This window comes from Dermacentor albipictus, chromosome 2, assembly GCF_038994185.2.
Source record: "Dermacentor albipictus isolate Rhodes 1998 colony chromosome 2, USDA_Dalb.pri_finalv2, whole genome shotgun sequence".
Lineage (NCBI taxonomy): Eukaryota > Metazoa > Arthropoda > Arachnida > Ixodida > Ixodidae > Dermacentor > Dermacentor albipictus.
Window position 1 is genome coordinate 195,352,406 of NC_091822.1, and position 27,759 is coordinate 195,380,164.

The window sequence follows — 27,759 nt, forward strand, 5'->3', positions numbered from 1 at the left end:
GGCGGGACAATGTAGGGTGCGCAGCGTAGTAAACTGTGGAAAAACTTTGTGAAATAAGCAGAGACTGGCAATACGGCGACGAAGTGAAAGTTGTAACAAACTGGATTCCGCTTTCAAGGATGATATAGTGATGTCGTATGAATATGCAGAGTGATTAAATCGGGCTGCTCTGCTTTGAAGTAATTCACTACTTGATGATGAGCTACTTGGTACGTGGAATGTAGGCGTTGAATTTTTTTGTTGACCGCTAATAGGGGGGAGGGAGGGGCATAAAGATTACTCACTTGGTTAAAATGGACTGTCTTTTTCTATTAAATTTATCTGTTATAGCTATATAGGGATATATTATTTATAGGAAAGACAATGATGTCGACCTCAGTTAATCTGCTTAGCCTGCTACTCTCCCTACACTGAGGAAGTGGGAAAGGGAAGTAACGTAACATCTAATAGTACTAGTAGCAATGTAATGTAAGAACGAGAAAGGATTAATTGTTTTTGCTACTATTTAAGTTGAACTAGTAGAAAAATGATCATGCACCCTTTAATTTGTTACACTGCGTACGAAGCAGCAGCAGTCCAACAGCCACGCCGAAGGCAATGATAGAAATGCAGTATTCGACTATTTCCCTGTTGAGATAACTCCTCTGAGGTCTTTGACTGTTTTTTTTTTTTATCTGAGTGTGTGTATCATCTGCTGCAGTGATGGCAGGAACAATAAAATAGGGACTGTGCAAGGTTGTTATACTTGATACAGTAATGATCAAAAAGCGTTTTATCACATCTAACTGGTATAACAAGCTAGTTTTCTTTAATGAAAATCTTGTGACAGTTACCTGGACAGTAATGATACACTTTGTACTGCACTATCAACCCAACCGGCAAAAGATTGAAGGAAACTTTTGCAGTATTGCTCTGAACATGATCGCTGGTTGGGATTATTTGACAAATTTACGCATATATTTGCGCATGCATATCTTGCGCAAGATAGCTTGCGAAAATAAATGCACATAACCGTCTTTCTCTAATTGTATTGTATTTTTTCTTTTCCTGACGAATACCCTTCAATATTTTGAAATGTATAATTTTGTGCCCTTTGCTTACGTAAAACTTAAAATTGACATAAGGTTTTCTGTTTGCCTTTTGAGTTGTCTAGGCCGTGACACCGTTAAAGGGACACTAAATGGAAAAAAATGATTTGAGCTAGCTGTGCTAGTAAATTACCCCTCCACAATGCCCCCCCCCCCCCAAGAAAAAATTAAAAAAAAAATGTTTACACTATAAAGATGCGCGGTGCGACACTCTTAAAACGGTCGCACCCTTTAGGGTGTATATTTGTCCCACAACGATAATCGTCATTTGTCTTGCTTGCGTTTCCTTTCTTGAGAACGCTGCGCGCGGCACTTTCCTGTCAAGAATGATCTGTCATGCTGATAACGCGCAAGTCATTCGTGACTTGAAAGTACCGGGCTCTCAGCGTTAAAGAAAGGAAATGCGGCCAAACAGATGACGATTATCGTTGTGGGACAAGATAAGCCCCAAAAGGGTGTAAATATTTCTAAGAGTACACTCTATAAACAGTTGCACCCTTTGGGGTGCATATTTGCCACACAACGATAATCGTCATCTGTCTTTACCGCATTTCCTTTCTTTAAGGCGGCGAGCCCGGTACTTTCAACTCACGAAAGGCAAGCGCGTTATCAGCATGGCATAGCATTCCCGACAGGAAAGTAACGAGCGCAGCGTTTTCAAGAAACGAAATGCGGGCAAGACAGATGCCGATTATCGTTGTGTGGCAAATATACACTCCAAAGGGTGTAAACTTTTCTTAGAGTGTATGTAAGCCAGAGCAGACACACGAGCGAAATATTGGTGGCGACGCCGCCTTGATGTTGCCGCACCAACTCGCCGTGACGTCATGGGTTTTTGACGCCGTCAGCTCACACACTCTTAAGCAAAATTACACCCTTTTGCCACAACGATAATCGTCATCTGTCTTGTCCGCATTTCCTTTCTTTAACGCGGCGAGCCCGGTACTTCCTAGTAACAAACGGCATGCGCTTTACACTCTTAAGCAAAATTATACCCTTTTGCCACACAACAATAATCGTCATCTGTCTTGTCCACACCTCCTTTCTTTAACGCGGCGAGCCCTGTACTTTCCAGTCACGAACGGCATGCGCGTTATCAGCATGACATAGCTTTCCCGACACGAAAGTAGCGGGCGCGGTGTTTTCAAGAAAAAAAACACAAGCAAGGCAGATGACGATTATTGTTGTGTGGCAGAGATACACCCCAAAGTGTGCAACTCTGCCTAATGTACCAGCTTGACATAGCATTCCCGACAGGAAAGTAGCGTGGGCTGCTTTTTCAAGAAATGAAACGCAAGCAAGGCAGATGACGATTATTGTTGTGTGGCAGAGATACACCCCAAAGAGTGTAACTTTGTCTACACTCTTAAAACATTGCACCCTTTGGGGTGTATATTTGTCCCACAACAACAATCGTCATCTGCCTTGCTTGCGTTTCCTTTCTTGAAAACTCGGCGAGCCCGGTACTTTCCAGTCACGAACGGCATGCGCGTTATCAGTGTGACGCAGCATTCTCGACAGGAAAGTAGCGAGCGCCGAGTTTTCAGGAAAGGAAACGCAAGCAAGGCAGATGACGATTATTGTTGAGGGACAAATATACACTCCAAAGGGTGCAACCGTTTTAAGAGTGAATACTGCAAGTCTACACTCTTTTAAATAATTACACCCTTTGGGGCTTAACTTGTCCCACAAGAATAATCGTCATCTGCACTCACTCTTAGAAAAATTTACACCCTTTGGGGCTTACCTTGTCCCACAACAATAATCGTCATCTGTCTTGCCCGCGCTTCCTTTCTTTAATGCTGCGAACCCAGTACTTTACAGTCGCGAACGGCATGCGCGTTATCAGTGTGACGCAGCATTCTTGACAGGAAAGTAGCGAGCGCCGAGTTTTCAAGAAAGGAAGCGCAAGCAGGGCAGATGACGATTATTGTTGTGGGACAAATATACACCCCAAAGGGTGCAACCGTTTTAAGAGTGCTCTTAAGCAAAATCACACCCTATTGCCACACAACGATAATCGTCATCTGTCTTGACCGCATTTCCTTTCTTTAACGAGGCGAGCAACTCACGAACGGCAGGCGCGTTATCAGCATGACAGATCATTCTCGACAGGAAAGTGCCGCGCGCAGCTTTCTCAAGAAAGGAAACGCAAGCAACACCCCAAAGGGTGCAACCGTTTTAAGAGTGTAGTTAAATTTTTATCGGTAAGAAAATGGAATACATCGTATTCTAAAAGAGCCAAGGTCTAAACTTGGGAAGATTCAAGAATTCTTGCCGAACCACAACGACCGGAAGGGGGGAAAAAAAGAAGAAAAGAAAATGTTTCTCGATCCCTGACGTAACGGCCCCGGGATTTCGTTGTGAAATTCAAGAATGAAACTTTGACCATCAATTGATGTTCTAATAATCAACCCATTACTGCGATATCAACGAAAGTGGATTCGTTCAACAATACGTTAAACAAGAAATGACACATAGCCTAGGATAAGGCAATAAATATGATTGGTATTTCAAGCTGTTTAAGCTGCAGCATATCTACTAACGTAAAGCTCTATCACACATGATTTTCTGAATGTGTGCATGAAGTAACATAGTGATGGTGACTGTGCATTTCTAAAGGTGCGAGATATATGCTTGTACGAATGTGGTTATTTGGCCGCCGCTGCACCGCATACTGTCATTTAGCGGTATTATAGTGATTTTGTATTTGAAGAACAGCTTGTCCTAGAACTTCCTTACATACTATTATTGCCAAGGATAGTCTCTAGACACCAATGCCTTATCTGTAATTAACCTGTTATCACTGCTATTGAGTCATTGGATTTGTCGCTGTTACTGCAGCTTCAGAACTCATGTGTTATGAATAATAAGAAAAAAAAATCTTTGTCTGCATGGGCTTTCCATCTGATCAGAGAACATCAACAGTGAAAATATTTCGTTTTCTTTTTCCAAATCAGTGACTTAGGCAAATTGCACCATGGCCGTTTGAATCTCTTGTTTAAATACATATATTGCATAATATTTTTGTTAGAACAATTTTAGTTCTTAAATTCAACGCGGGGGGGGGGGGGGTTGCTAAAACGCGCCTCCTTTTAACAGTCTGTTATAAAAAACAGTCTGCAATGGCTATCATAAGCCTGTCTGACTGTTCTCCAGAAGAACGTCGCCTTCCGGTCTCAAATGCGACCTTGCCCGTGTGTTTGTTACTACGGGAGGAAGAGCAATGATGCTACTATGCTGCGTTTCATACCTACAATGGGATCATTTTTAAGTTTTATACAATTATTAAAAATCGCCTGCGGCAGGTAACATAATTCCAGTCCTTGAGCTGGGTTGTTCAGATAGACGGACATTACTTGCCCGGGAAATTGAAACATTTCCAACTAGTTAACAAGAATTGACGAATCAATTACCTAATTAATTGCGTTATGGAACATATTGGAGAGAGAGACGGATATATATTATGAAAGAAAAGCTGGGAGGTCGGCCTGAATCAATGTTCTGACCTGCTACTCGGTGTTGGAGGAAGCGTAATCGGTGTAGAAAGAAAGATTAGAGAATACGTTTTCCACAATTACGCCAGTTTCGGGACGTTATTTCTCTAAGTGTGGGACGAAATACATGTGCGTCCAGTTACTGTTATGCTTCAGCGCATAAGGAGCGTCGTGCTAAATAAGTAAATGGACCAACTGGGCATTCTTACGGCGAGTTTGGTGGCGCGTATCTCCAAACTGGCGTTATTCTGAAAATTCATTACTTGTCTATACGCCTGGCGAACTCACCGGATATAATTCGTAAATTGCATTATGTGTCATAAAGTAATTAATTATGAAGCTAATTTGTGAATTTTGTTAATTAGTTGAATGTGTGTTTCGATTTCTCGCGCAAGTAAGGTCCACCTCTCTTAACAATCCAGCTCAAGGACTGGAATTATGTTATCTGCTGCAGGCGATTTTTAAAAATTCCATAATACTTAAAAAGGATCACCCCGTATAGCAGGCAACGCTGCGGAAGCTACGCCAGTGGTGTGTTCGTAATGTGTCACTCCACGCGTTTCACAGTGCACTTTTGTTGTGGTTCTGCCGCGCTTTCTACTGAATAACTACGCGCCAATAAATGTTTTATCCTCCTCCTCATATATCACAACTAACGCTTGTGGACGCAAAGTTATGTCAAACCATTTATTACCTCTGCACATTTGCTGTTCTAATATGCCATAAGTATGCGACGAAGTACCGTATTGACTCGAAAATAGGTCGAACACGAATATAGGTCGACTCCTACATATAGAACTCGTCGAAAGAAAAAAAAAATATATTCGAATATAGGTTGACGATTACGTTTTTAGAAAATGTGTAGACATGACCCTCCTTTATTTACCGTAAGCTCGGCTGCTAAGTCTCGCCAGTCGACGCCACACGCTGCATCCTCATCGCAAATCGTCCTCATCGGAGGAGGCATCCACGGCGCCTGAAACGACGTCGGGTTCCGTGCCGTCGAGTGCGTTGGGTATGCAGAATTCTTTTAAAGTCAGTTTGGATAATCTCCAGATTGTCCTTACGGCGGGCACGACAAAGAAACTTCATCCGCCGCTATTTCCGTAATTAGTGTGCTAAATAACCAAGACTAGTAATAAACTTCTAATTACGCGTTTAACGCCAAAATCGCAACGTAATCGTGTAACGATTATTACGTTGGCCGATATTGAAGCTAACTGTGAAAATATGTTACACTCGCTTCAGTGGCAGTCAGATATTGTATTGACTTTAATGGCAGCTAAAATGTCTTGAGAAATGTCTTCGTACAGTTGCCTAGAAATCGCAAAGTGGTTTCCAGAACATCTTTTCGTTGCGCAGGCATCTGCTTTTTTCTTAGCAGGCTTATTTCTTTAAAGCAAAATGTAATTTGGTAGTGATCACGTGCTACTGAAACGATATCAGCGAACTCTAAAGCCCACTGGTCAAGCAAGCGCAGTGCTTTGTGTTTTGTCCGCTCATATATTTCTGTGTTATGTCTCTTTCGATATGATCTGTGTTCGCCTACTTCCGCTTTTTCCTATGGTTGGCGTTTTGTGCATATTATTATTGTTTTTTTTATGACATTCTCCGCTAAGAAATTGATGCATTAAATCACCGGAAGCTTGGCAAAATGCCGCAAGCAATTGCGGCAATTCCGATATTAGACATTGTCTCGCCGTTTTGAGCTCCGGAAAATCGCGCGTCCGACGACGGACGCGTCTTTCGGAGCTTCTCGGCCGTCTTGCTTGACGGCCGAGTTTCCCTTCCGTGGATCTCCCTGCATTTGGCAGGTAACATTCTCACAACACTAACGTAACGGAAGGGGTCGCGAACTCTCCTACCCCTGACACACGGGCAAAACTAAAGTCCTTTCCAGTAAACCCCTTTTGCTACTCTGAAGGACCCTTTGCAGAAAGGAGTTTCGCCGATGACACACGGCACCACACTGAACTTCTTTAGGTAGTTCCTCAGATGAACGCCGCAAGAAAAATAGCGCTGGCTGTTAAAGCCACAAGAGAGAAAACATTCTTAAAAAGCTGCGTATTTATATACACTTAGCTACTGCAGAACCTAAAAAAATTTTTTTTAATTGTTGATGGCTAATAAAGCTTATAGTCGTTTATTTTATTCGCGTTTTTGCGTTGTTAGCAGGCATTTAACTTGGTCCAGCAACTATGTGCAGCCGGTGTTTTGCTGTGCCTGCTGTTTATTCTGGTGATGCCCACGTTTCTGTCGTCCTTTTTCACGTCTTTGTCGTCCCTTGCTTTGTGCGCGCAGGCGTAACGCGTTTTATCCAATATGTTATTCCAACAACAGTGGTTTCTTCTGGGTATTTCCTGCGGGCGCTGATTGTGCAGTCTCCATCTCGCGACGTGAACACCACATGCGTGCAGCAAACGACGACGACACTGCCGGAATTCAACATGGCGGCACTAGCGACGTTATGCGAGCGTTTGAGAGTATAGCTAGAAGAAATCTTCACTATTCGACAAATTGTATTACCGCTAACAATTAAAATATTTTCGCAAGGTAAAAAAAAATACCTATGCTCACCGCAGTTGTGTGGCAAGTTTCCTTCTGTTGACGAGTTGTGCACGCTGTGTGCGAGAGTAACTCCTTTTCCGCTCGAAAAGTAGTTGCGCGATCTCCTTTCCCGAAAAGGAACTTTGCCCTAAAGGAGATACTCCTTTGTCGTGTGTCACTGCACTTGAACGCCTTTCCGGTAGAGCATTTGCCCATTGCCGTCGCGTGACGCCTGCTGTGGCCTTTGCTGCGCTGCCCGTTCACCCAGCATTTGCGTCGGCGGTTCACTGCTTGACGACTTCGCTCCTCTTTGCGAGTGTGCGGCGCCATGTGTTCAGCCTGCCCAGTTCGGACTTGTATGTCGTCTGTCCAGAGACCCGTTCATTGATATGGGTGTGTTGAGTCCGCTACGGCTTCTTTCGCAGTCCGCGCGTGCGCGCTGAGCCGCGTCGACAGCCCGCGAACACGTATGGTGACCACTGGGCAGCTTGCTCCAGCTGCGCGGGCCACGAGGGCCGCTGTTACTCGTAGCTGTCGTCGGCCTGGCGAAAGAAAGAGAATCGGGTCGCTGTAGCATTGGGGGCAGCAGCGCGGCAGCTGCAATTGGGTGCCTTGGTTGACGGGCTGCCTCCCCCTGTTTTGCAGATGTTTGACGCCAAGGCAGAGTTGCAGCTGCACGCGCAGAGCCACCTGCGGGAGGCCAAGCCGTACCGGTGCGCGCAGTGTAGCAAGGCGTTTGCCAACGCGTCCTACCTGTCCCAGCACGCCCGCATCCACTCGGGCGTGAAGCCGTACCGCTGCGACCTGTGCGACCGCAAGTTCACCCAGCTGTCGCACCTGCAACAGCACGTGCGCACGCACACTGGCGACAAGCCGTACCTGTGCCGGCACCCGGGCTGCGACAAGGCCTTCTCGCAGCTGTCCAACCTCCAGTCGCACTCGCGCTGCCACCAGGCGGACAAGCCCTTCAAGTGCCACTCCTGCTACAAGTGCTTCGCGCACGAGGACGCCCTCCTGGAGCACATCCCGCGCCACCGGGACTCCAAGCACCTCAAGACGCACATCTGCCCTCGGTGCGGAAAAAGCTACACGCAGGAGACGTACCTGCTGAGGCACATGCAGAGGCACGCACACCCATCGCAGCCCGCTACGCCGTCCGCCCTGGCACCGCCCGCTCCTCTCTCTGCGCCCTCCGCGACGCTGACGTGGCCCGAGGGCGAGTCGAGGTTGCCGCACCCGCCTCTGCAGCAGCAGCCGCCGCAGGGTGCGAACGCCGCCCTGGCCTACTGCAGCGCCCAACCGGTGCCGTCGTCAGCACAGCCCCAGTACGAGCCCAAGAACGCCGCCAGCCAGCTCATCTCGCTGCACCACATCCGGAACTTCGCCGCCATGCCACCTACCTCTCACGTCTGACAGGGTCCCTGCGGCGTCTCGCAGTTCGAGGCCCCCGACCGGCACGTCGCCCCGGATGCCTCCGAACGGTGCTCGCTCGGTGATCTGCGAGCTGGACGCGACCGCATCGTCCGCTCGACTTGTGGCGAAGTGCGTGTCTGCACGACGGTTGGCGCGGACTTCAGAACGGCATCATCGCAGTTTAGGAGAGCGACAGTCGCTGTCATTCGCTGATCCTAGCTCAAGCTCACGCGCAAAGGGCTACGTACGGCTGGAGGACTTCGCGCGGCAAGGCTCCGCGGCATACTGGTGAGCCGCGTCGGCAAGCCGCCGGAGAGGTACATCCCAGCGGGTGTGCAGATATTGCGGGACTCGTGGACGTGGGCTTCCAGTTGGTCACGTGACCATCATAGCTTCTGTCAGTCAACTTTGTGAAAGCGCTCAACCGTTGTGAACTGCCATCTTCAGAAGAAGCGGGAAATGTGTTGGGGACTCTTGCCCGAATTCGTGTTTGGAAACTGGCCGGATGAGACAGTGTGATTTCGGTGCTTCCTTCCTCTGAAGGCATTCTTCATAGCACTGCAGCGATCGTCAGTCTTTGTTTGAGGCACTGTGCTATGCTGGTTGCAGGGTTCTCTTACCCGCACATTGGCACCAAAATATTCAATATGAAGATGCACGTGTAGCAAGATTGCAACTTGAGAACTGTGCAAGCGAATTGTTTAATCAGCTGTTTAGAAACCAACCCCACTTGTAAAACTTATCTCCTTTCGTTTGTTTGGGGGCTTTGAGAACTGGCGCAGCATACAGAAGCACTCTTTCGTAACTTGCATGAACAAAGCATTTGCAAGCACAGCATGTAGCCACTCTTCAGCATCACCAAATATTTGTGACCATAGCAAACATTGGTACAGCTACTCTCATTGGCGCATTTGGGAAAAACCATTGTGGGAACCTTATGTGCTACGTTTGTATAATGCAGGTGCTTAGGCACATCAAATAAACTTTTCTGCTCTAGGTTGGCCCAGAAACTGACGGGGTACATTGTTGTAATAGCAGCAGTAAACATAAAAAAGAATTGGAAAAACACTGCTTGGCTATGAGTAAGGGTAGTTCATTTGCAACAGGTCATTGGATGAACATTTTGTTGAAAGCAAATGTAAATAGTTCCAACACTGCAATTCGAGCTACATTGTTCATCTTGTAATGTCATATACTAGGACTACACATCTTCAAGCAGCATCGGAAATGCTTTCATAGCTTGGAACTGCCAGTGATGTGTTGTGCAAAAGTGTGTTCATTGATTGGAAGCAGTTAAACATGTGTGTTGTGTTTAACGTCACGTGCAAGTTTTTGGATGCTGCCTTAGACACTATCCATGTAAACATTTTCCAACTGTACTGCGTCTGTGGGTTGCCTTGTGTGGTGCCAATGGCTGCCTTAACCAGGCCATTTATTGTGTTGCTTGTGCACCATGTGCCATACCTCCTACAGTCCCAAACTCTCAGATAAAGTGTGCCTGTCTGCAAACTTTAGGCCTATGCACTACAGTGGGTGGATAGTTTGATCTTAACGTTGGCTGGGACATGAGAAACATGAGCTTGCGATCTGCGATTAGGCTGCAGTCTTGTTTGTGCCATCACAAGCAACTCCTTATGGTTGACAAAGGCGTTCTTGGTTGCTCTGTCTTTAAGTTGCTGGGTTTTTAGCCTTTGATTTTCAGACAGCTACGCAACTACACAACTGCATTCATTGCAGACTACGTGCTAATCAGTGCGAGGTGATTTTGTTGGAATCCTGTAAAGAAGTGCCCATATCGAATGTAGGGCTGCGAGGTTCTCTCGTTACTGTTAAGAGCAGCTCATTATTATAGGTCTATTTTCTGCAGCCTGAGCAGCTCGAAAGGTTTTAGATTTATTCTTGAGTGGAAGTTAATTATTGCAGAAAGCCCAGCATTGAACCTGGCAGCAGCCATTTAGTCGGTGAAGCAGGATCTGTATTATCAGTTGTCAAAACTTCAAAATTGGTGTTTAGTTTAATCATGGCAACTCATTTTGCTGACTAAGAGACGCGCGCTATACAAGTGTGCTTACCATTCCAAGCAAGATCCTGGTCGTCTACTGGTGTGGCTAGATGTTTCAGTGTGCCAATTGAAATCCTCACCCCAGATTGTCCATTTCACATCACGCCTCCTCACTAAAATGTTTCAGTATAACGTCCTCACTGTGTTGCCATCATTCCGGCACATGAAAGGGAGTCCAGTGCCACTGGCGACACCTGGTGACACTAGTTTCATCAAACATGCAGAACACTTGTGATGCTCGCTGCTGCCATGTTCAGTGTGTAATATGGCAGTTTGCTGCAGTACAGAATTGTCATTAGCCTGAGGAATTTGTCATAATTTCATATGCCTGTACGTTTTAATTTTAAGCTTAGCCCTGTAGTACAATGTGGCTACTATATTGTGGTATAGCGCACTTTTTCAATGATATCGTCACTCGCACTCTGATCCCTTACAATCTTGCCATCATGGTAACGCAGGGAACGGTGTGCGTGCACTGCCGGCTGAAATTCACTGTTTTACAGTGAACAAAACACAAACTGAGCCTTCAGCAGTGTCACATATGGTTGTAGTGTGCGCTATCTGTATTTCAGCCAAAGTGAATGTTGAGGAACAGGCGAACATGTGCCCTCATTTTTACCACTGTTTATGATTTATTCCAATGGCTTCCAACTTAGTCATGGGGAATCCACGCACCCCCACCTTATTTGTGCACTTGAGATATGCAGGTGCTTTCTGTAATCTCTTTATTTTAATTCAGTTTGCCTGAAGCAGTAACAATGTTATGCTCCCCCTCTTCTGTGCAGCTTTCATTGGCTGCTCATGCTTTTTCATCAGTAAAGGTTCAGTTCGGGATCAATGAAAGAAGTCACAAATCTGCCATCAGAAAAGGCACAGTGAAGCCGTTTCTAAAGGATACTCTGATGAGCAAAGGTTAAGGCATCTCTGATTTATGCCTGGCAGCAGGTCAGTCAATGAAACTGGCATAGCGAGACCTTGTGCAGAAGTCGCTTTTCGAGTGTGTGGTTGACTGGATGTGTCTGCGAGTGATTCGAATTAGCCCAAAGAACCCGCCACTGTTGGAGCCTGCACAGCAAGAGCGTTGTTGAAACGACAGAGCGCTTCAAGCGAGAGCGATAACAAGAGCAGTGAGTTAAGCGAAACGAAGATGGCGAAGGATGAAGAAGACAAAAATGGACTGTTTGCTATGGTTGTGTCTTCATGTGTACTACGTCTGACTGCACCTCTCAAAGTGTGATCGCAGTCGTATGTAACGCTACGTGTAGTGATCGGTGCCAGGCACCGCTGTGGCGCGCGCATTTGTGTCGCGCCGTCGTCTCTATGTGTGTGTATGTGTGTGTGTGTCGTCGATGTGTGAGCGTGTGCGTCTTTCCGTCAAATAAACATATTCTGTCTCTTACGTTGTTTCCTATTTCCTGCGCTTTGACATTTGATACTCCTTAGAGTTGTAGGCCGCAGGAAGTCCACAACATGGCGCGGGGCAAATTATCGTCCGCAGTCGCGAAAATAGGAATAACAGGGCCGTTCTATTGTAAGGATTCTCACCCGCCGCAGTGGCTTAGCGACTACGGTGTTGCGCAGCTAAGCACGAGGTCGCGGAATCCAATCCCGGCCGCGGCGGCCGCGTTTTTACGGGTGCGAAAAGCAAAAACGCCCGTGTCCCGTGCATTGACGGCACGTTAAAGGGCCCCTGGTGGTCAAAATTAATCCCGAGTCCCATACCACGGCGTGCCCCATAATCAAATCGTGCTTTTGGCATGTGAAACACCAGAATCCATCCAATGGAAGGATTCCAATCGCTCCATTCAATTTCTTTATCACCCGCCGTTCACAGCCGGCCGATGCCTATGATATACGATAGGAGGAGCTCCGCTTGGGCCATTGACGAAGCGCCAGAAGGAATATCCTTGGGATGGAATCGTTGCATTGTCTATCACAAACATTAACACATGATTGACATAGACGTAATCGCTGACAACCGAAGAATGCAGTGGAAAATACACCGCTGTCCAGCTGAAATAGAATATGTGTGAATACGCCAGTCAATTTGCTAATTCCCGTGACGTCAGTGCGGAGGCGAATCCCTTTCAGTATCGGCCGCGGTATCGGCGCTTCTTGGGAACTATGTTTTGGAGGGGTAACCAGTGCTGCCTCCGCGCCCGTGCTGCTTTGTGAGCAGAGCCTTTACCGGATGCTTGAGTACATCGAGTACAGTGCTTGTGACAGTGCGAGCCATACGGGAATCTTCAGCAGCAGCCGATTTTTATTTCCGCTCAAGAAAAGGACGAAGGCCTCTTCCAGCGATCCCCAATTACCGTATCTTGCGCTAGCTGATTCCAAGTTATGCCTGTAAATTTCCTGATTTCATCACACTGGCGTCCTCGACTGTACTGACATTTCCTTGGCACCTTTTTTGCAACTCTAATAGACCACTGGTTATCTGCTCTAAGCGCTACATGACTCGGCCTGCTCCGTTTTTACCTTCTTAACTGCTATAGAATATCAGCTACCCCCGTTTGCTCCCTAAACCACACCGTTGTCTTCCTGTGAACTTTCTCTCGTTCCGTCGCTCGTTCCGCATACAGGAGTACGTGAAGATATATCCGAGAACAACAGCGCTGGTGGTGACGTGATGGACACTGTCATGATACGTTGCGCACTGAGGAACATTCTTGTGTTTCACGACCGTTCTCGGCGAAGAGAGCGATTTCTCCGGCAGACAAGTGAAACTCTGTAGGCCAACTGAATCACGTTTTAGCGTGCTTATAGGTTAGGTACATTATTAGATCTCGCCCACACCCTTGTTCTCTCTCCGTGCCAAGATCACTGGGGTTCGCGTCTACACCATTATTGGTGTTCAGCATACGCCAAGCCAGTAGGTCTCTGCTGGGCTGAAACTCTCGAGGAACTCACTCCTCGAATATACTCTGTCCTGAGTGAAGACAGGACGCAATCGTTGAGGTTGGAATCCCGTGTCTGCATGCCAAAGACGCCAGCTCACAAGCTATTTCATAAGCCAGTGGAGCCCTGGACTTGGGGCACCATCCATCAAGCTCCTAATCCCCTATCCCCATTTCCCCAATTCAATAAAGTTATTCTCTCTCTCTATATAGCGCGTATACTGAGTGAACGCTACTTGTACCTCACTCCGCGCGGGATATCGTCACGTCATCTTCGAGGAGTCGAGCACACCACATGATAAAAATCCACAGGCCGTGTTTCGCACCAAGCCGCGCTCTTTGAGATAAGCTACCGCGACTTGCTTGTTCTTGCAGTTCTTTTTCTTTTTATTTCACAAATGGAATGATACACGGTCAAACTGCATTGAACATCGTCGCGGCCAACAAAAATATGACGGCATCAATTCGAATCACACATGTGTTACTTTGTCGATCGCAGCATTTAACGCCAGCGCTGTTGAAGTCAGCAGCCGCGCCTTCCTGTGTTAGCTCCAGAAACATTGACGCTATTAACATCTCTGGTGCTGCTTCCTTCCCCATCTCTGGTGCTTTATAGTGTTCAGTAAACCGCAATTGCTGCACATACCGGCTATAACACTTCATTAATGTGATGTATCATCGACGTAAATTGAAACGCGAACGAGAAGTAACTGACCGGAGCGCCTGTTATGGGTAAATGAATCAAAGTGCAACGTGTAATAGCTCTGCAGCCGGTTCCTAAGCATGGAATAATCCCAGATGTGCGTGTTGAAGTCTGCATTAAGCCACTGTCACAAATACAGGTGAATCTGGAAACGGAACCACGCGTTGCAGTAGTTTCGGAGTTCGTTTCTTGAATTTAATCTGATAGTGCATGTAGGAGGCGGCGACACGTGTGTCCCATGCTGCCTGTCCGCAGAATGCAGAGCCGGCGTTGCGCTTTCGCATACCTCGGCCACTTGGCAATTCTGCGTGCAAAGAATGACGCACTGCATAGGAAACGTGGCGAGCATACGTGGCGAACGTAGCCCGCACCTTACCAGTCGACTCATTGTCCACTGTTGCAAGCGCCGATACCCAGTAAGTGATGCGCTGGTCTGAAGACTGAAGTTCAAAAAGACGATGTGCATTAATTTGAGCACGTAACCATGTAACTCCGTGTCCTCGTCTGCCCTGCCGCCTTGCGTGCCCTCATTCGCGCTGCACCTCATGCAGAGTCAATAAACTTCGGTTGGGGTCTGTTGGTGTGTCATCAGCACAGATCACGTAATGTGTCACGGACAAGGACGAGAGAAAGAAGCAGGTGGTTACACACACACGGCGCTGGCAAGCAGGCTTTCACTTCCGAGAGTTTCTACTGTTTAGCGTTCTGTTTCGGTTTGGCGCTTCAAACAAGCCGGGAAGTGATCGTGTCAGAAGCACCTGTAGCATTACCATCTTGTTAACGGCGGACACGGAGTACGCTCAGGAAGCATTAAAGTATATCTTTTCTATGGAACATTTGTCTAGCTAAGAAGCTGGTTAAACATTTAACAAGAGGGACTGGAAGTTGTTCCTGTTTTCAAATCTGGTAATCGTTCTGACCCGTCAAATTATCGCCCAATATCACTCACCTGCATCGCTTGCAAACTCCTAGAGCACATTATATATTCAAATGTCGCATCCCACCTTGATAAAAACTCATTTTTCTTTTCCAAACAACATGGTTTCCGGAAAGGCCTGTCTTGTGACACACAACTGTTTGAATTTACTACTGATTTTCACCTCAACATCGATTCTTCTTTTCAGACAGACGTGATCTATCTCGATTTCTCTAAAGCCTTCGACCGCGTAGCCCATATTCGTTTATTGACAAAACTTTGTCGACTTCACCTTGACCCTCAAATATTATCATGGATTGAGTACTTCCTGACTAATCATTCACAGTTCACTCTTATTAAAAATCAGGAGTTTAAAACTAGCGACGTAATATTAGGCATTCCCAAAGGAACTCCGCCTCATACGTCCTCTCTTGTCTTTGATATTTATAAACGATCTTCCAAATAATCTCTCCCCTACTTCACGACTTTTTGCAGATGACTGCGTTCTTTATCGAAGAATTGCTTCCAGCAGTGATCAGTCTAAACTTAGGATGACTTGCATATAATTGAGAATTGGTGCACTTTAAGGCGAATGTCTGTAAACGTTTTAAGTTTCTCGGAAAAAGGTTAACAATATCTGTCCTTATTCCTTTAATTCAGTTATTATTGAGCAAATTGATTCTTATCGCAATCTTGGAGTAACAATCACTTACAGCTTATCCCAGTCTGAACACATACTCAAGCTTGCTGCTGATACCTCTAAGTCCCTAGGCTTCATCAGACGATCCCCTGCTCTCTCTCCCCTTTTTATTCGTCAGCTATCCTACGAAATTTTTATCCGCACCAGACTTGAGTATGCATTCTCCATCTGGAGCCCCCATCAAGCTTATTTAATCTACGCGTTAGAAGTAATTCTTAGCCGAGCCTCACGGTTTATCACTTCTAAATATGACAGGAATATTAGTATTGCCAATATCAAATCATTCCTAGGTCTTCCATCTTTAGCAGTGCGCCCAGGATCACTCGTCTTTCCTTTTCCACAAAATATGCTATAATTTTCCGAATATTCATGGTCTTCTCCTGCTGCCTTCCAATCGTACTTCCAGCCGTATATTCAATTTTTGTAGTTTACAACGACTCCACGGACCTACCAAATCCTTTCTCCAATCTTTTGTACCGTCCACTATTGAAGACTGGAACAAACTTCCGGAGTATGTTGTCAAAGAGAAAAATCCTTAAAAATTCAAAGATAGCCTTACAACCATTTTTATTGCCTAAATGTCTTGCTGTGCTTTTTGTCTTTCCCTTAGGAAAGAAGGAACAACCTTATTGAATCACCAGTCTAAGAGCGTCGGGAGAGGAATCTCTCCCCCGTCGCCCTTTAACGATATCTTCTCTGTATGTAATTCTTGTTATACATAGTTGGTCTTCTAATTGGTCGTTTTTTCTTGTTCACTGTTGTCATTTATGTCATATCACGCACTGTAATGTTTCCTGCTGCCCCCCCCCCCCCCTTATGTAATGCCCCATTAGGGTCTTTAAGGGAAAATAAATGATGATGATGAAAGCAACGCGGCTGAATTTAATCCAACGGAATCACTTAAATATCTCGCCTGCCGTATTTCTATGCCTTCAGAGACCACAGCTGAAACATACTGGGCTTATACCAGAGTACTTTGATATAAGGCAGCACGGGGCCTGGTAGAGATTTTACTCGCAGGAAAGGCAGATAAGTGATCCGGAGCTGTCGCGCTGTAGCCTGCTATACTACACTGAAATGGGGAAAAAAAGAGCAAGAGTATAGTGATGAATGATGTCGAAGGTATAGAGAAGGAGTGAACGTGTGGGTACATTACACACTCTCCCTACCAAACCCGCTCATCTAGTCCCATGGCACGAAGGAACTCGAATAACACAGCTTTTCTTGTCTGCCTGATAAAGATGGGGAACAATCGATGGCCGGCACATTTCTTGGCAGAACAGAGGTTAATTGAGTATATTGTTATATTGAATTTACTGTAATGTTGCTGAACAATGGTCGCCATCGTTCCCCATTCTTTTTCTTTTCTTAGAAACCAGCGCGCACAGTGCGACTTCGATGCGGCTGCATCGTGACCGGCGACGAGGAAGCGGCAGGGCGTTCTGTATCTCATCGGCAGCGCTCGGCCAGCAACATGCATTTTCGCCGTCATCCGACGGGAGCCGACCTTGTTCACCGGACGCACGCATTAGAAAAATCTATGTGATACCTATCATTATTACCTCGCTAGCTGAACGACCAATGTGCCACAGTACCTTCGAGTAATTTTGCAGGAAGTTCAGTATATGCAGTCAGCGTCTCTCCATATGTGGTCACAATAGCAACGCGTGTGACCGCCCTTGACGGGAGGCGGTATGCATGGCGTCCTGCACGTCGCCGCAGTAATCGAAGTGGCTCTAACACTGGAGCGATGTTTGAGGCTTCGAAAATATTGCAGCGCATAAGTCAAGGACATAGAAAATAACACAAAAGACAGTGAAGTGCGCCACTGCCACGTTAGATAAAGTTAATTTTAAAAAAAAATTTGAATGCGAAAGCATTATATGCGCCATTGAGAGAATATCCGTCGTAGTCGGCGTGACCGAAAGATGGTACCAAGAATGGCCGATGGCGTCAGAAATGTCAGATTGACGTCGCATTTCCCTGGGTGGATCCTGTAAACAAAGTCAATTAGTGGATTTGAAAAGAAAATTTGGTATATTTCGGTCTGGGTGGGAATCGAACCCCGGCCGCGGGGGTGCGAGACGAGCGCGCTTTCTCGACACCACTGCGAATCCGCGGTTCTGGCTGACTAAAGGCGTGCCTGGTGCGTGCGTCACTGGGCACGTGACGACGCAGCCTATGAGGAGGACGTGGCGCCACGTCGTGAGTGTATAACATGAACGCGTTCATGGCGTTCCAAGGTCTACAAACGGTATAATGCTTTCGCATTCACACACGTAAGCAGTGTTAAGTGTCTCTACCGTATTTTTTAATTACGTAACTGCGTGTAACTTTCTAACTTTCTGCAATCGATCATTTGATTTCAGCGCACCGTGCACGGTGTCTTCTGTGTTTGTTTCTATATATGTCCGGGTCTTATGCGCTGCAGTGTTTTCGAAATACCTTGTCACCAAGCCCGACAGTCAACCTTGGGTATACATACTCGAGAATACGGGGGCAACATTCTTAGATTTGCCGGTTCATCAATTGTCTAGCACACAATGTATGTTAATACACCGAGGAGGATCGACGCGCAGCCCCGTATGTAGGTTCGGTTGTCCGAACCTGCTGACCGTTACACGGAAAGGCTTTTCAGTCGTTTACGAGTGCTGGCGATTGCTCGAAGTGCAGCAGCACACGACGTCGAGCTCTATACTTGCTCATCACGGCCAAGTCGCTTGTTTCCGACACTGCACCGCGATATGGATACAGACCTGGCTTCTCTGTAGAACAAGGCTTGAAGCTGGGATAGTTGGTGTGATTCCATGATTCGTACGTAGGATTGTTCAAGCGCTTTTACAGACGGGGATAATAAGCAAGCGGACTCTCACAAGCGCCAAGTATGTCTTAGCAAGAACGCCGAACGTCAACCCTCTTTCATGATTCGTTCACGACTCCTTTTATCCTCGTGTCACATTTCTTTGCTGTCTTGCGTTTCACAATCTTATTTTTTGCATTCATGTCATTGCGTTTTTACGACGTAGAACGAGAATCGTGTATCTTCGCTACAAATCGTGAACAAGGCGTAAGAATCACTCGTTTACGTGATTGTAATACTGATGGGCATTATACCTGTCTGCGAAGGGACGAAGTGTGCAGGGAAGCAGGGACCACCTCACTGACTCAGCGTTTGTGCCGGACGTTGACATAGGTGACAGTGGGGCTTTGTCTAGAAGATTCCCCCAGCACCTTACCGCAGCGCCACGGGGCCCGCCTGCCAGTGGTTGGGCCATGTCGGGTGGCATGCGCGAACGCTGCCTCTGCGATCCCGTGGCCCGCGCTGTCGCTGACAGGGTGACAAAGCGGCTGCAGCGCGGGGCGCGCGCATTAGCGCTCGTTAGCGCGGTCGGGGCCCTGCCGCAGGCGGGACAAAAAGCGCGCGCGCCAGTTTTTTCGGGAACACGTGGTCGAGCCGGCTCCTCGATCACGGCTGTATTTCGACGCTGCTGCTACTGCTACAGCAACGTCACGGAACCGGTCGTGCGGCTGGCGTATGCTGTGCGTGCCGTGACGTTGTACTCGGTTGGCGCGCCTACTGTGCGCTACTACGTTGGCGCCTCCTCGGTGCTTAGCTTTTCCGGTGCGCTGCCCCGTGTATCGTTAAGTTCTCTCTCCCGCTGTGGCAGACTGTTCTGCGCTGACCGTGGTCGGCGTAATTGTGGGCGTCCGCCTCCGTTGCTCGTTGGTTCGCCTTGTCGCAGGCGGCATCCTCTTTAGAAGGCCGGGAAGGGCGGGCGATTTGCGCGGTTGGTGTATATACCGAACGAATTAGCCTGAGGAGGGGACAGCCGCTAGGAGGGAAGAAAACTCCGAGCGTCATCGATGCCCCGCATCGCATTCGTATGACGCCGCACCGCAAGTCACGTTGCGTGCGTGAGTCACGGACTAAGATTATACTCGGGAGCTCGCGCTCTCTTTCAGTTTGTCCCACCAAACCACCCGGCGACAAAACTTTCAGCGATCAACTTTCCCTGTCTGAGCGCCATCCGTCTTTAAGTCTGTTTTCCAACCGGAGACGGCTTCCTTTTCCACCTTTTCTCTAATTTGGCGCGTCGCCGTTCGGTCACCTCAAGGCTCGAATATGTCCGGCGCATCGCGTCAGCGCCTGGACCGACGAGTCTCGATTGGTGGGCCGTAGATGTCTAGCGTGCTGAGGACATCTCGACCGCGGCCAACTGAGGAGACAGGAGCTGGGGATGAGAAAGGATGACAAGGGAGAAAAGATGGAGGAGGGGGGAGGGCATATATAGCGCGCGCACACGGAGCGAGCAAGAGAGAGAGAGAGAGAGAGAGACAGAGAGAGAGTCTTCCTGAGCTAGTTGGGGGTTGAGAATGGCGTTTATGAACGATATCATTTATTGTGAGAGACGCGCCGAAGCGACAACGTCTAATCGACGTCAACTACATGGTGCGCCAAAAATGCCATCACAGGATTTATGCCTAACACTATGGTTGATATATATATATATATATATATATATATATATATATATATATATATATATATATATATATATATATATATATATAATCTTATGGTGGTGGTGATGGTAGTGATGATGATGATGATGATGATTTACTGGCATCCTTTTTGAAACGGCGCTGTGACAAATAGTCACCTAGCAGTGGGACTAGGTGCCAGGCTATAGGTGATGAATAGTCGCAGCCTTCTTGTGTTGATCAGGTATGCTGTACCGCAATAACCGGAATACAGGTCGGGCCGGAATGTAGGTCGACCCTCCACACTTTATTTCTAAAGAAAAAAAAATGGCATAAACCAGTAAAAAGTTATCGGTACATAAGACGGGGGTCGACTTTCTGCCGCGGTGTTTTTGAAAGAACGTTCGACCTATATTCAGGTTTTTACAATACATGCTTTTAATTCTAGCATTTTTTTATAGATCTCCTGAATCTCTTTTCTCTTCCTCAAAACTGATCTGCCTTGTACCGCTACCTATGCCCGTAATGCATGCGGTCGTATCAATCTCTTCTCTGCTTATTTTTCCTCTAATACTCTAAACGTCTTTTGCTTATTTCGACTGCTGACCGGTCGATGTTTGCGTTAAATCCAAGCGCTCCTGGATGGTGTCTCATTGGATGAATACCCTTGCATTCTATTACGATGTACTGAGTGGATTGTTGTGCTGGGGCGTCGCCCTGCTGCATAATCCAACGTTACTCGCCCGAGTCACATTGTGACCAGGGCGGCGAATGAGGCTCTAGCATAACTTTAAGGTATGTTTGCACTTTTGTCACAGAAACAAGAGGAATGCGCTCAGTATAGTGGTGAACCTATCGCATACCATGACAGACGCGGCAAAAGTGTTTCGAGAAACTGCCCAACTGGCTGCATCAGCAAGCTATGGCGTCGTAGAAAGCACACGAGAGTTCTTGGTGTTGTGGCGGGCCTCTATCGTGAACATTTTCTCAGCGGTGAAGGTAGTTTCCATGCTCTTTCAGTCACGGCCCGTGCCAACAGCAGCCCGTGTTTTCCCCATGTTCCATTTCTCTGCACACCTGTCAGTCCGTGTTCTTGTGGGAACATGTTGACGTCCCTTCGCACGGGTGTTCTCATTGTCGCCGACACATACAGCTCCAAGGCCAGCCTTCTGGTGATTCTCGTGACTGTCACTGCATTCTTTTCCTCACTGTTTTCTTAAGTTGGGAAGTGGCCACAGAGACAGGGACGACCACTACGGCTTAAGTCCTCATGTGTGTCATGTTTGAGAGCCCAGCGGACAATCCTGCGGTGAATTTTTAGAATTTTCGCGACCTCAGAAGGACAGTGTCCAGTTTTGCTCAGTGACGAGATTGCGGATCGCTGTGATCTATAGGACGTGCCATTTTCAGTTAAAAGAAAAAAAGAAAAGGACACCGCGAGACACGATAGAAAAACGGAGTAGAGCTTGAAGAAATGTTTGAAGAAACGATGTGGAGAAATGATTAAAAATATGTTACACAAGTTTCGATCACGGTGCGTCGCAGTAATTATGACGCCTCCTGTAGAGGTTAAATCGACTTGCAAATATTTGTCATCAGTATCATCGTCGTTATAATAATAATAATCAGTTATCCTCATGGTCGTCATCATAGTAATCGTATCCCCTGATCCGCCGCGGTGGCTTAGCGGCTATGGTGCTGCGCTGCTAAGCACGAGGTCGCGGGATAAAATCGCCAACAGGTCGCGGGCAACTCGCCAAGAAACACTTCCTCTTCAAAATGCAGATCGAACGCGCGTGTTGGAATGCACGCGCGGCATTTGTTCTGCCAGCCAATTTCGCCACGTGATTGTCCGCCTGACATTCGACTCGCATTCGACTGCTCTTACTCTTTCAGGTTTGAATTATGATCGACTATTGATAAACGTGTGAAAGTTACATAATTTTACGCCAAGGTGATAGACACACCATTGAACGCAAGTCAAAGTGGTAGAATGACTCTGCGCATTGTATAGTGGGTCACCATAATTACAGAACAATTAAATATATATTTATTGTACAGCCAATCATGCACGTATCGTCATAAAAAGTATTGGATCACTCGCTTGAATTAGACGCACAAGTTAATTATTGGCTATAAGCATTACTACAAAGAGAAAAATATGTTTCGCAATTCGCGTATTTCGCAATTACTACGGAAATGACCCACGGCAGACGTCCCGTCAGACCCGGTAGTGCCTTCACCAGAGCGGTGTTCTGTAGCGATAAATTTCACTCAGAAATGGCGGCACTTTAGGTGCGGAGGATGTTAAGTTTACCGTAAGCTTTTGTTCGTGGTCTATTAATTCTCTGCCACCTCTGAATAGAAATGACGAAACTACGTTGCGTGCGGAAATGTGTGCGCCGTGACTGAAAGGGCTAAAACGACTAGTGAGATGTGTCGTAAGAAATCCTTACGCATATATCGTGCGATGCCGTCCGTACTTGGAGCAAAGGCACGTTAACCTGTTAGGTGTGTCGTGTCCGATCGACGGCGCTGCGGTGTGCCCCTCTCGCCCCACATATTGTTCTTCGTGCACGACTGTTGTCGTACGTGTATACGTACAAAAAAGAAAGCATAACGAAAGAGCGCAACACGTTGGACTCCTTTGTCTTTTTACTTTTCTTTATTTTTTTTCTTTCCCGCTCTCTCGTTGCGCGCGCGACGCGTGCAACGCCAGTTGCGGCCGAGATCGGAGAGCGTCGATCGGTTCCAACGATCCGCGCTCGAAGTGAAGTGCAGCCCACGACGCAACGGTCGCAGCCCGGAAGTTCAATGTTTCGGAACCTGCCTCGATCGGCCCGTCCACTTCCGTTCGTTGACGGAAACAGAGGCGGTTGCGACCCGCGGCCGCGGCCTATGGGCTTTTGTTGCGGGACCGACCCGATGTCTGTGCGTGTTGCAGTATGTGTAGTCACAGTTTCCGGCTTGGCGGCTGCTCCGCGCAAAAGGGGTTGCCCGGTATAGCTGTGTCTCCTTGCCTGCGTCTGTTGCGATGACGTCGCCTCCATTCGCTTGCGCGCACCGGAATCGGCGCACACTGAGAAGCACACGTTCAAAAAACACGTGACCGTAACAACTGCGCAGGAACTGTACAGTTTTGTTGGCCATCACGAGACAAGGCAAAATGAGGACGCGGCGTGCTTCGGCTGCGACTTGTATCCAGTGTACCTGGCATGCACGCAGGTCTTGCGGAAGGACTGCACTCGAAGCAAACGACTTGACCGAAATAGCCAGTTGACACTGCCCAAGCCGATAACCTCATCATTGTACGCGAGTAATCAGGATATGCTTTTCTGCGTTATATGCAAATAACCGAGTTAACAGGCAGTCCCTTAATGAGCACAGTCTCTCACCGAGAGACGTGCAGGCAACACGCGTCTTCTTGTTCTTTGTTTTTCTCTCCTTGACTTGGTCAGTGACCGCAGCTTCATCATCACCTGACCAGATGAATTTTCGTCGAACTCTTTTGATTAAATTCATCTCCGGGCTGTTTGAGCCATCCTCACTAGCAATTCACAATTACTTTGCTAGCGCAGTGCTTGTGCAATGAGTAATGATGGCTGCAAAGTAGGTATGCTAAATAAAGACATGTTCAATGCACGTTATGCTTGAGAGCTTCCTAAATAAATATAATTTTCGCATGGTGTGCAGCGGCTTTCGCAGAAGAGTTCTCCAGCTGCATGTTTTAGCGTTTGTAGCAGATTGCGTGGATGCACTTTTTTCTTGCGAGCGCTGATTTTGCATTTGTAATATTACGTGGGAACTTCAAAAATTGCAGGCGGAAACAAAAATGGAACGCATTGGAAATTAGATGACTTCTGATTAGATTAGATACACCCTCAAGAAGTCGCTACCTTTTCTGGGACTCGAATTGAAGTGAATTGAATTCCGAGGTGTTACTTGCCAAAACCACGATTTGATCATGAGGCAGTGCCGTAGTGGGGCACTTCGAATGAATTTCGACCTCCAGATGATCATTCGGGGACTGCTCCACTACACACACCCACACCCACACACACACACACACACACACACACACACACCCACACACACACACACACCCACACCCACACACCCACCCACCCACCCACACACACACACACACACACACACACACACACACACACACACACACACACACACACACACACGCGCGCACACACACACACACACGCGCACGCACGCACGCACGCACGCACGCACGCACGCACACACACACACACACACACACACACACACACACACACACACACACACACAGTCCGCCAGCCTACATGTTAGTCAAATATGCTGTGTTTTCTTTTTGTTAGTAGGTTATTTAGTAGGTCTATATATATATATAAGCAATGGAAAGACAGGCAAGATATATTCGGTTCGCTACCCTGTACTGGGGAGAGGCGGAATGTTCTACAAACGATTAGAGAAAAAGAAGGGAAGAATGAGCGTTATAGAATGGTCGGTGTCGGTGCTGTCCCACATTTTGGGAAGGTAGAACTTGGTCATTCACAATGGGAATATCCCACTGAGACATATATAACGCCACACAGTGCACAGTCAAAATTCGTTTTACAATCCCGGATCTCTTGAGGAACGCCGGCACCTTTATAGCGGCTCGCACCGATGACCTTGTATGCTGGAGTCCAAGAATTCTGCGTTCTGTGAGTGGGCGCTTGGTGAGCTTTAGCGTCTCGAAATGGCAGATAGGGTAGTGAGTGACGCCCTATGTGGAGGGCTAATTTTATCAACATAGGTTTGCCTAATGCGCACCAAAACGTGCATAAAGCGTCTTCGCGTTCCTCCTCCACCAAATCGCGGACAGTAATCGAACCATCGACGTCATGTTCAGCACCGTACCGCCACAGCCACTGGGCATTCTCGGGGGCATTGATACGTTTATGGACATCAAAACCAATCAGACAGCCAGTCTTCGGTTCTCCTCTCGCAGTCTGCGAGAGATGACTGCGTGTATGGCGGAGAGGTGGTTCCCGGCCCGTGAGAAAAAGTTAAAAAAGAAGGGTTAAAGGAAGGTGGGGGAGGGGGGGGGGGGGGGTTACGCCGCCTGGCGCGCGTACACTGGGGCCCCGGCGGTGGGTCCCCCTTTGTGGCGTCGCGGGGTCCGGTTCGGGGATTAGCCAACGACGTCCGGTCGCCAAAGGAAAAGTCTGCGCCGTAGGGACTGGGACGCGAGCCCGCCGTTCCTCATGCCACTGCCGTCGCTTGTACAGGTAGGCTTATTTGTCGTTGCGTTTGTGTCCTCGGTTTTTTGTGTCCATAAACAACTCTATATAACGTAAATAATCGTGCACCAGGTCATATCTGGAACGCGAAGATGTGCTTTTATACAACTGTCATGAGCGATACGAGGTGGGCGACGTATAGCACTTTTTTTAGCAATGTCCGATAGCCCACGAATAGAAAGGCATTGATCGGACATTGCAGCGGTAGGGGCTGTCCCACGAGAACTTTGATCCGATCGTGTCAGAAAAGGAGGCCCAAGTGATAAGTCGAGGCCCCCTAGGCCTCCTGAGGGCGTTCTCCCTTGACACTAGATTAAACTAGATTAATTAGAATAGCTTGTGATCTTTAACATCTCGAAACCTCACAGTGTATTTTCAGGGACGCAGCTGCACTGGAGGGCTCCTGATTAACTTTGACGGCCCGGAGGTTCTTTACCGTGCGCCAAAAGCAGGGTCTGCTCGAGCGCTTTCTTGCCTTCGTCCCCCACTGGAATGCGGCCCCTGCGGCCGGGAATCGCACCCGCGACCTACTGCTCGGTAGCAGAACGAGTCATCGCGGCGGGTTTGACACCGGGTTGCAATGGAAACTTGGTGAATCAACTCTGCTCGGCGCTAGCGTCGCTCTGACGAAGCATTTGCCGATCGACCTTACCGTGCCAAGCTCGCCTGAACCAAAAGCGCCACCAAAGTTTGAACGTGGTTGTCGAACCAGAAAATGTATTAATGGAGAGGGAAAACATTAACATATCTGTAAGGTCTCGGTAAAGTGCCATTAAAGAATTACGCACCGCCCAGAAAGCTTGAGCAACGTAACTTAATCACACGACACAGTGAAACTTAACTACAGAAAAGTGGTTATGACTTATAATAGCGGTGTCGCATCGGTCGTTCGAAGTTGCATATCGTCGTAACCCATTTTTAACAGATTCTTTTTTTTTCTTTATTTGAGAAAGCGCTTTTGTAACGCGGCGTGGGCCCTGCTGAGAAACAGTCCTCTGGAAGACTTACTCATCCCCCTCTCCCTCCCCTTAAAAAAAAAAAATCTTGTTGCCTGATTCAGCTGTGTGCTATCAATTTATGACGTGCACATGTCTCGTCTGCAGGTCGTTGAGTGACTGGCATAAGGCACTTGAGCGTTAAAAGTCGTGTGTACAACCTTCATCCGTCGCAATTGAGTCTGCTTTGTCTTCGTCGATCGTTCAGCTCAGTTGCTTGACACGAACCGTATAGCTCAGATAGATACTTTGTCATCCTTGCCATCGTCACCGTCAAAACTCTCTGAGCATACTCTAGTGGAGGCAGGATAGTATGAAATTTTCCTGCATTATAATGATTGCTCGTCTTTTTGTGTGTTACCTTCCATGAACACGAACAAGCGATTCATTTACTCCTTCAAGTGAATCCGCTAAGCAGTGTGTGTATGTGTTTTGCTTCGATCACCAAAAAAGTCATACTAAGTTTACTGGAATCGCTTCACTATAAATGAAATATTTACCCACGCGGGCATCATTTGCAATAAAACCAGATCATTACATTCACGAATCAAACTAACTATATCAATTAACTTCTTATGTACACTTTATAGCACATGTTTATGTAAGAAATTTGAAGGGAATCGCCATAAACGTTGAATTCCGTGTTTCGACATTTCGAAATGACCGTGTGGACCGATATAGCTGGCGTAAAATTATTCGGTCAGTTTACCTCATTACGAACGTGGCATCGTGGCTTGTGGTGCAACCCCCCTGTGACGTAATAGGTGGCGTGAAATAAATATTTGCCATACCGTGCGATAAAGCGGTCTGTATATCGCCCCTGCTGAAGTGGCTATGCGCCCAGTCGGGTGTTTCGCAAAGTGCCAATTGGCATCGGCTGGCGGGAAGAGAAAAGCGCGACTGCACCTTTATTTTGCACCACCCCGTCACGTCACGAAGAGGTTGGACGGCTGCAGCAACGCTTCGCGGTGCCGCGTGCGTAATCGCGTAAACTGATCGAATTTGACTCCAGGTATTTCAGTCATAGATGGTCATTATGAAACGTGGAAACAAGTAAACATGTAAGTTTACGACTTCCCTCCAACTTTTCACTGTAAACATGTGCTGTGAGGTTCCTAACTGAGAAGTTAATTACAGTGACTAGTATTTAGTGAATTTGTTACATTGGTTGTTTATT

The 27,759-nt window shown here is 47.3% G+C and overlaps 1 protein-coding gene across 3 annotated transcripts in view; it reads left to right on the top strand.

Moving 5' to 3' along the window:
- Window positions 1-27,759, top strand: part of LOC135898548 (zinc finger protein rotund-like) — a 145,887-nt gene that overhangs the window by 72,644 nt on the left and 45,484 nt on the right. Inside the window, exon 8 of one of the 3 annotated variants that reach the window (XM_070534598.1) lies at window positions 7,778-12,006. The exons of the other annotated variants lie outside the window; for them this stretch is intronic. Coding sequence (XP_070390699.1) covers window positions 7,778-8,545 — 768 coding nt within the window. The 3' untranslated portion in view covers window positions 8,546-12,006. Of the gene's footprint in view, window positions 1-7,777; window positions 12,007-27,759 lie in introns of those variants that run through there. 3 annotated transcript variants of the gene reach the window in all.